The 10,364-nt window shown below is 34.0% G+C and overlaps 1 protein-coding gene across 1 annotated transcript; it reads right to left on the minus strand.

The window, feature by feature from the left end:
- Window positions 1–299: 299 nt before the first annotated feature.
- LOC149555620 (caffeic acid 3-O-methyltransferase 1-like) lies at window positions 300–1,899 on the minus strand. Its single transcript, XM_089833664.1, has 3 exons — window positions 1,191–1,899; window positions 993–1,057; window positions 300–870 (listed from the first exon to the last, which is right to left on the minus strand). The coding sequence occupies exons 1-3, from the start codon at window positions 1,897–1,899 to the stop codon at window positions 853–855; spliced, it is 792 nt and encodes a 263-aa protein (XP_089689790.1). The 3' UTR covers window positions 300–852.
- Window positions 1,900–10,364: the final 8,465 nt, after the last annotated feature.

Raw genomic sequence — 10,364 nt, forward strand, 5'->3', positions numbered from 1 at the left:
AAATATTTTATATTCTATGTTTCCCATGAAAATAAAAAAGCTTTTTCATTATTTAATCTTCAAACAATATAGTAATATGGTTAAGATTAGAGATATAATTAAAAATAAACAATTCAAATGAAAAGTGTATAATGAATTTTACACAAAATCATAAAACATAGAACATTGTCTTTATATATATATATTTAATTTAAAAATGTATGGAAATCAAATCTACACAAATAATTACTCCTGTTGCATATAACTAAATTTTTCATTATTGTATTTTGATTTAAAATTTATTGTTGCACATATTTAAATGAACACTAAATAACTCGTTTATGTCATTCACGTTCACAATGCTAACTTATACATATAATATATTGCTATGTGACTGGGCCATACCACATTCAACACAATTTTTTGGTCACACACAAAAATCCCAACCTATTATTATTCATTAAGAAACTACAAATAAAATATTGACTATTTTCAATTATGTATAGTGGATCAAACCACATACAACATAATGATTTGTCACATACAAGGCCTTATTCATTTATTATTATTTGGCACTTGTTTAACCCATATTTCCATTTATTACTTGGAAACTTCTATAAGTGTTTGAAGGAAGGGTAACTGGAAGATTTTGTAACTTTTGAATCCTCCTTGGTCAAACAAGTCCTTAAATTCTTCCTCTATTCTCTCCTTTCCACCTATGCAAGAAGCCATCATTGCGATATCAAACACTAATCCAGCTTGCCTCTTCAATCCTTCTTTCTTCTCAATGACCACGTCAACTATTAATAGCTTCCTATCATATGGTAATGCCTCATAACAATTCTTTAAGAACTTTATACAATGTTCATCATCTCAATCATGCAAAATCCACTATATAGATAACAATGAAACATTTCATTAGACTGCCATTTGAAAACTCAACTTTAACCTAACTTCAATTTCAAAAAAAAAAAAAAAAACAAAAAGCTTAAAACTTTAGAAAGTTAAAATACCTTTAAAAAAATGGCATCTGCTGAAGGAATTTTTTTCAACATATTACCTTCCACGTTGTCGATTCCTGCAATGTTGAATCTCTATGAATAATAATAAAAATTGTATTTGTGAGCACCTTCTAATGTTATAATTGCTAACATGCAAGTCTTGATTGGTGAGAATCTATGGAAGTTTAAAGATAGAAGATTGTTACCGACCTTGCGTGGGAGCAGCAGTACTTATAACATGAGGAAGGTCAAAATTGATGCCATGAATGTGTGGATATTCTTTCACAATTAAAGATATTGTAGAGCCAACCCCTCCTGCGACATCCACTACACTCTTGAAGCTCTTAAACCCATCATAAATCTTCACCACAGAAGCCATTAAAGGGCCAGTATCACTAGCCATGCCCTCATTGAAAATCCTGTTTGGCTCAGGATTGTTGCTCATGTACTCAAATAAGTTCATCCCAGGGGCTTTCGTGAACGGATGGACACCATCTATGACAGAGTCATGGAGATGCTGATAAGCATCTACTACACACTTTACATTAATGGCCAACGCAATAGGTGCACATGATTGTTGGGCACCATTTTTGACAAGAAACTTAGAGAGGGTAGTAAGACCATACTTGTATTGGGTAGTGTCACCATGATCTACTGTGCTCTCTTCTTTGAAGATTCCCATGGAAGCCAGAAGCCTCATGATTCTAAACAAGTACTCAGTATGGGCAGGTTTGTTGGTGGAAGTAGAAATATGTGAAGTAATTTGCTCCACACTCAAGGGATTATCACCACCATGGATGGCAATAATGTCAGGAATGTTAAGTAAAATAGCAGCCCGAAGGGCCATTGGCTTGGCTGCTAAAAGAGTGATTTCATAGAGTGCGAGATGCGCTTCCATGGAAGACTCTGAAGAAGCCATAGTGTACCTCATCTACTACAAACGTTGTCAATTTATAGAAAAGTTGGGGCATCGTCTATACGCTAAACTAAAACGAATATTTTTAAAACTTACAAGTTACATTTTACCCCATGCTCATACGTTCGTTCGCCTACGTGTGACTTTGGAGAAAGAGTGAGTGGAGTTAGGTGAGTTTAAATAGTATTAAATTTGCCTTCAAACTAATGTTTTCACTTGGCTACTTGAAAATGGGAAACTCCAAATCGTAGTTCATGAACTAAAGGTAGGTGGTTGTGTCACAAGGCAGCGGCTATCTCCAATATAAGTGCCGTATTATATTGGAACGTTTTGACTGCAGGATACACATAAGAATATGCTTGTGTTGAATAGGAATTGAAAAAACTTTCAACCAGTGTCTTTGAATGAAAATGGGAGCTTTAGAGCATGGTATGGACATCCATGTCATATATTGCAGTCGCAACTGCCTTGGTAGACCTTTGACGGGGTATGTAAATTGTTTGGCAAAATGGCTCTAAGATTTTTTTTTACAGAACCCCATGATTTTAAGATATCCAAAATGTGGAATCATAGGCAACGTGTTGGATGCATATGTGAAGTCTAACTGTCTCTTTTTTATTATGCTCATTTTATTATTGTTCCTTCCAAATTATTTGTCTGTTCATTTCCTTTGAGACTTTATAAATATGTTTTGGAGGTTGATCATTGTAGATTGTATTCGAAGAGCTGAAGCAATAGCTGTGATGTAAAGTTCAATTATTTACATTAATAGAGATCTTCCCTACAGTGCAGATGTAGCTACAATTTGTGGGGAACCACGATAAATTGTGTGTTTGCGTTTCTCTTTTCTTTTGCTTGTTCTGTTCATTTCCAGTTTGCACTTTTAGCGAACTTCACAATTGGTATTAGAGCTTGGTGTAGACACTAGAATTGATTTTGGTGTTTGAAAATCCAAAGTCATGGAAGATTTGTGAGTGCAGAAATTCTCGAGACAGAATTTCAGTTTGTGAAAAGTTCAGTTCATTGTTAGTCAAGCAAGACTTGGCAGTAGCAATTGATGGAAAGGCAAACAAACTGGCTGCAATGACAGATGGAGATTGGGTTAAAACTGATGATAAAGCAAAGGCAACAATATTTCTTTCTTTATCACAGAATGTTTTATTCAATGTTCACAATGAATCTTTGACAAAGGAAGTTTGGGATAAACTTCAAACTATGTACTAAACGGCCTCAGCTGCAAATAAGATATGTATTATGAAGAAGCTCTACAAGTTGAAAATGAAAGATGGGACTGCGATGTTGAATCATATAAATGATTTGAACACCTTGCTATGCCAAGCAACCTCCATTGGCATGACACAAGATGTTGAATCTAAAGCTATCATCTTGTTGTGTTCATTACCGGATAGTTGGGATCCCGTTGTTACAACAGTTAGTACTTCTAACTCCTCAAACAAGAAGTTGGTTTATGATGAAGTTATGGCAACTCTACTTAGTGAGGATATGCAGAGAAGCAAGAAGGAATCCTCATCTGGTGAAGCCTTGACGGCAGTCAGCACCGAAAATAGAGGAAGAAGCCAAAATAGAGGAAGGAACAATCATCATAGAAGATCAAAATCAGCTAGGCACTCGAAGTCAAGGGAAAGGAAAGGAGGAGACTGCTAGTTTTGTGGAAAAAGTGGTCACGTGAAAAAGGATTATAGAGGTTATAAGAGAGCACAAGAACAAGTGCAGGAAAGTCAAGCCAACACCATCTATGAAAAAGATGATAGCGTGTTGATTTTATCTACAATCGAAACCACTTCAGCCTCATGGGTTTTGGATTTTGGCGCATCATTTCATGCCACTTCATGTACAAAATACTTCTCGAATTATCAAGAAGGTAAGTTCAGTGAAGTACACTTGGGTGATAATAAGGCATGTGAAATAATAGGAAAAGGAGATATTTTATTATCTTTGAAAGGAGGTGTTAAATGACTATTAAAAGATGTGCGTCATGTTCCAAAACTAAAGAGAAATTTGATTTTTGTAAGTCAACTATTTGCACAAGGTTTTGTCACTTCTCTAACTGATTCATGGAAAGTCACAAAAGGATCCATGTTAGTTACAAAATGAGACAAGATTGGGAGCTTGTATATTGTAGAAAATATCGGTGAAGTGGGGGCTTCCATGACAGTTGAAGATAGTAATTCAAAATTGTGGCATCAAAGGCTCGGTCACATGAGCAAAAAGGGACTTGCTATTATGCATAAAAGGGAGCAATTAGCAGGGCTGAAATTAGTTGACTTACAATTTTGTGAACATTGTCTCTATGGAAAACAGAAGCGGGTCAGCTTCTTGAGGATTGGACATGAACAGAAGGTACTCCTTTGGCACTTGTTAATTCTGATGTGTTCAGACCCATCGAGGAAAGCTCTATTGGAGGAGAAAACTTCTTTGTCACCTTCCTTGATGATTGCACAAGAAAGGTATGGATTTACATATTGCATAAGAAATCTAATGTTTTTAGCAAGTTTAAAATCTTTAAGGCTTTAGTGGAGAATTAGTCTGGCCACAAAATAAAGTGCTTGCAAATGGACAATGGTGTAGAGTTTTGTTCATCGGAGTTTGATTCATTTTGTGTGGATAATGGCATCCATAGAATTAAGATTGTTCCATTCACCCCGCAAGAAAATGGAGCAGCGGAGAGGATGAATAGAACAATCCTTGAAAAATCTCGCTGTATGCTCTCTAATGCCAATTTAGGCAAGGAGTTTTGGGAAGAGGCATGCAATACAACGGTATATTTAATCAACCGAAGTCCCTCTTCTTAGTTGGACTTTGGAATACCTGAGGAAGAGTGGCTAGGAAAGAAAATCTCATACTCACACATTCGAGTGTTTGGATGTGAAGCTTATGTACATGTTTCGAAGGAGAAAAGACAAAAGCTTGATCCAAAATCACAAAAAGGTATTTTTGTGGGCTATGGTGAAGAGCAGTTTGGTTTCAGAATATGGGATCCAGTTGGGAAGAAAATTATCAGAAGTAGAGATGTCATCTTCAATGAGAAGGTATTTCCAGCATTACACCATGAAGAAAAAATGGTATGTGAATATGCCACTTTCTCTATTTTTGATAATAACTCCAACATTGAAAGAAATTAGAACAATGGTCCTTCTAGTAATTTATCCCCAAATTTAGTTCTAGCTCCTACCCCTTTTTTCGCTTCATCCACTAGCATGTGGAGTCATTCCACTACTACTGATGAACATAGTATTGAAGAATTAGGAAATCATAGTCTTAATAAGGAACAAGATATTCATCACATTTCAAATCAAAGCTTTGTAGACAATCCTTAGTCGAAAGGTGTAGAATTTGCAAAAGCAACTATCTTTCACGACAGTAATATGGAACTTCACAATTCTAGCCCACATCACAGGCTCTTTACTCCACAGTCAGATGAATCTATGCCCACTCATGGCTCCACTGCTCACTCTTATGGCTCGCAACACACCTTGGATGTAGAAAAAAAAATATGGTTATTAAACCCATAGCTCACGGTGAAAGACTCAGTGATAGCTCCATATCACATGGTCTATGTGAATAGGCTTCTAACATTAGCATTGAATGGCCTGATGTGCACACAAACAGTCATGGAATTAAAACCATTAAAAAAAATGATCGGCTAGGCACCTGGTGTCAAGAATCTTCAGTAGACTACATGTCCTACAACCCATTGCATGAGGAGGTCACTAGCTACCAGATAGGACATGGAAGGGATGTTGAGTCAATTTAGCATAAACCTGATTCTGCTAATGCTGACTGGTGTGAAGGAGACAGAGGACATGATGCTCATCCACATGGTTCTGTTCTCAACCCCAAGGCAATATGGAGACTTCAAACTCCCTGTTTAAATACACATATGGGTTCCCCTATGCAACATCACAATGATGAGCATGAACTCCGCATAGGTCAATTAACTGTGCATTTTCATGGTGAAAACTTCAGTGGCAGACTTCCTACACAGCAGAGAAGTCAATTTAATGCAGATTATGGATCTCAAAATGATCAATCACATGGTGTAGTTTTTCTAGGGCAGCAAAAATCACAAAGCCATAATTCCAATAAGGGGATTGTGCATTCAAATTCTAAGAGAAGTTCTTACACATCTTCAAAAGGCAGTGAATTTGAACTTCACACACCAAACTCTCAAGATTAACAAAAGGAACGTTCTGAGCATAATGATAACATTCAAGGGCTGAGAAAATACACAAGATAGAGAAGGCTTCCTGCCCGATTCTCTAATTACGAACTCTTGTACTCTAAAGAAGCAGAGCCAGAACTCTTGCTTTTAGACCAAGTAGAACCAACTAATTTCAAAGAAGCATGCAAAGCATCGGATTCTCACAAATGGGAGGTAGCAATGCAGGAAGAGATGGATTCTTTAATGCAAAACAATACTTGGCACTTGGTTCCTTTGCCACCAAATCGAAAAGCTCTTAAAAATCGATGGATTTATCGATTGAAAGATGAATGTAAAAATCAGAAGAGGTATAAAGCTAGGCTGGTTGTCAAAGGTTTCGATCAGCAAAAGGGCATAGAATTCAATGAGATTTTCTCTCTCGTGGTCAAGATGACTACAATTCGGGCTATTATTGGCTTAGTTGTTGCTCATGATCTTGAACTTGAGCAGTTGGATATCAAGACTGCATTTCTCCATGGTGATCTGAATGAAGAAATTTACATGATGCAGCTTGAAGGATTTATTAAACGTGGTAAAGAAAACTTATATTGTAGATTGAGGAAGAGCTTGTATGGTCTCAAGCAAGCTCTGAGGCAGTGGTACCTCAAGTTCGGTCGATTTATGACTGAACATAATTTCATTCGGTGTGAATCTAATCCATGTGTCTATTACAAGAAGTTACCAAATGGTTCCTTTATTCTTTTACTTCTCTATGTTGATGACATGCTTGTTACTAGTTCATCTATGAAGCTAACTTCAGAATTGAAAGAAAAAATGTCAAAAAGGTTTGCCATGAAAGATTTAGGGGCAGCAAAACAGATACTTGGCATGGACATTATCCATGATAGGCACAAGAAGGAAATAAAGCTTTCTCAAGAACACTATGTTCTTAAGGTACTAGAAAGATTTGGCATGGTTGATGCCAAACCGGTCAGCACCCCTCTCGCTGATCATTTCAAATTGTCTTTAGCCATGTGTCCCAAGACACAAGAAGAACAAGACTACATGAAGAACATCCCTTATTCTTCAGCAGTCGGCAGTCTTATATATGCAATGGTTTGCACTCGTCTGGATATTGCCCAAGCAGTGGGAGTTGTCAGTAGGTTCATGAGCAATCTGGGTAAACAACATTGGGATTCAGTAAAGTGGATCTTGAGATATCTTAAGGGCACTTCTGATTTTTTACTGTGCTTTTGTGGCAAAGACACTTCACTCAGAGGTTATACGGATTCAGATATGGCCAAAAATTTAGACAATAGAATATCTACTACTGGTTATGTATTTACATTTGCTGGAGCAGTGATCAGTTGAGCATCAAAGTTACAACAAGTGGTCTCACTTTCAACTACTGAGGCTGAATACATTGCTCTCACTGAAGGAGAAAAAGAGTTGAATTGGTTGTAACATCTGTTTGGTGACTTTGATTGTCCTCAACAAGGTTCAGCCTTGCATTGTTATAGAAAAAGTGCTATTGAATTAGCTAAAAATGCAGTGTTTCATAATAGGACCAAGCATATTGAGGTTCACTATCATTTCATTCGAAGTAAACTTGAAGAGGGAAAACTTCAAGTCTTGAAGATTAATACCAATGAAAAATCCAGCTGATGCATTAACCAAGGTTGTTCCACAAGAGAAGTTCAAGTTTTGTCGAACTTCTCTTGGCATTGTAAAGAAATAAAAATGGGGGAATTCAGGGGAGACTCATACATTACCACTGTTGGAGTTCAAGTGGGGATATTTTGGGTGCATATGTGAAGACCAACAATCTCTTTTTTATTATGCTCATTTTATTATTGTTCCTTCCAAATTTTTTGTCTCTTCATTTCCTTTGAGACTTTATAAATATGTTTTGGAGGCTGATCATTGTAGATTGTATTCGAAGCTTTGAAGCAATAGCTGTGATGTAAAGTTCAATTATTTACATTAATAGAGATCTTCCTTGTAGTGTGGACGTAGCCACAATTTGTGGTGAAGCATGATAAATCGTGTGTTTGCGTTTCTCTTTTCTTTTTCTTTTTCTGTTCATTTCCAGTTTGCACTTTTAGCGAACTTCACACAAGGCACCTCATTTGTTTTGACAAAAATGCATCAAAGAAATATCCTAGCATTTCAGTGAAATGCTGATTGCGGGATATTAACAAATTTGACTAAGGATTTTGTCTAAGGTTTACATAGTGGAAAAAAAAATTAGTCAATGAAAATGTTCCTATCCAAATATTTTATTGAGTTCATAAATAAATATATATTTCATTGGATGTTATTAGGAAGTGATGAAGATTATATTATATTTAATATCAAGATTTACATTAATACTTCCATAAATGACTACTGTGAAGGTTTATTCTTAATTCTTAAAAATTTACGAGATATACAAATTTAGCCTATTTAGTCATTTTATTTTATAATATTTGAGATTAATTGCTTTCTGTTGGAGGAAATTCTTGATGTAATGATGGACCTTTAGATGCTTTTTTCCATATCACGAAACATTGTATTCTTAGAAAACAATAGTTTTATTTTATGGTGAAGTAAAGAACTTACTTGGCACTTTTGAAGTAAAAAACTATAGATGCACTAAGTTATCTTGAGTGACTATTAAGTCATTTCCCCACTTCTTGTGTTAAATTCATATTAATTTTTTCTCATCCCTATAAATGAAATTTAATCTCATGTACTATAATATAATAGCAATATACATATTGCAAAAATGTAGATTACATAAATTCCACTAAAATGATATGGTCATAATGTAGCTTCACAAACATTATATGCATTAATATCAAGAAATAAATTGACTACATTACAAATCTATAAAAAAAAAACTAAATTTATAAATACATGTGTTAGTTTGAGGGAGAAAAATGGGGACTCGTAAAATTTTAAAAAAAATACCATAGAATTTGACTTAACGAAATATTTACCAATGTTTATTTTGTAAGCTATAAAATTGATTAGATAATATTCTTGTTCCTTCAAGTCACAAACACGTAGATTTTTGTTTTTGATATAAAAGGAGTAATATTCTTATTGTGACATATTACATTTAATAATTTAGAAAGGAATTAGAAATAGAATATTTTATTTTTTATAAATAATAATGTACCTCAAATGTAAACCAAACAAGATTTTTGAAATTGTAATACATTGAAGATTGAATTGAAATCTTTTTTTGATAGGTTAGATAGAATTTAAAAATTACTAAACTTGTTTTAATAGAAATATTTGCCGCCTACTTAATGCATAGGAAGGTGTGATTGCTAGTATAATTTTATATAACTATATAGTCCTCTAAAAAACTATAAACATTAATATTATTGCATATATATTATAAAATTATCTTTCAATTGAAAAGTTTTTAATTATAGTTTTTTTCACCTTATTAAGTTCATTATTTATTTACTTATTTAATATTTTAGTTATTTTAATTATTTAATAACAATTATTTAAACCTATGTAAATAATATACTATAAGAACAAATACATGGGTGACCCCTATCCACAAGAATATATGCACCGGATTTGAAATTTTCTTTAATTTATTAATTAATTTAAAAATTACTAAACCATTGTTGTGTGACTTTTAAATTAATTAGTAAAAAAAATGTCAAATCTGGTACATATATTTTGCTAGATAGACATCGTCCAACTTATGAGCATGTGATAGATGCATCATCCTTGGGCACCACTCGCCACTTGTTAAAGTGTGCCAAGAGGTGGGGAAAAAGTTGGAAAGGGATGAGTAGGTAGATGGAGTAAGAAGTTAGGGATTTTTTTTTTTTTTTTTTTGTAATTGTTATTATGTGGTTAGGATTATTTTAGTAACTATTAATGATGGTTAGTAGTTAATAAAAAAGTTAGGATTTAAGTAATAGGAATTTAATGTGTTTAATAGAACTTGTGTTATAAAAGAAAATTGACCAAAGAATGATTATATTAATGGGTTAGTTGCAAATAAGGATTAGGGTATGATTGTTCTAGTTTATGAATAAATGGATTTTATTTAGTGCATTGAAATTTAGTTTTTTCCTATAAGTATGAAAAGGAAATTTTATATTTAGCATTTTAAAATCAATAAAGCTTAAAATGGGTCTATCATCTAATTAGTATTTAGTGTTCATTATTATGTATTTGAAATATGATTGGAATTAAGATTGTTTCATTATATTAGTATTTTTTTTGGTAAATATTGTTTTATAGTTACTATGAGATAGTAAACTTAATCTAGTTATACTAGGAATTACATTTT

Source organism: Cupressus sempervirens, chromosome 5 (genome assembly GCF_028749045.1).
Source record: "Cupressus sempervirens isolate cs-2001-9-10 chromosome 5, ASM2874904v1, whole genome shotgun sequence".
NCBI lineage: Eukaryota > Viridiplantae > Streptophyta > Pinopsida > Cupressales > Cupressaceae > Cupressus > Cupressus sempervirens.

What these genes read in the sequence shown, in the direction of transcription:
- LOC149555620 (XM_089833664.1), bottom strand. Translation starts at nt 1,899, where the DNA reads ATGGCTTCTTCAGAGTCTTCCATGGAAGCGCATCTCGCACTCTATGAA. An exon ending in TACTGCTGCTCCCACGCAAG is followed by an intron (nt 1,058 to 1,190) that starts GTCGGTAACAAT and finishes TCAACATTGCAG; the next exon opens with GAATCGACAACGTGGAAGGT.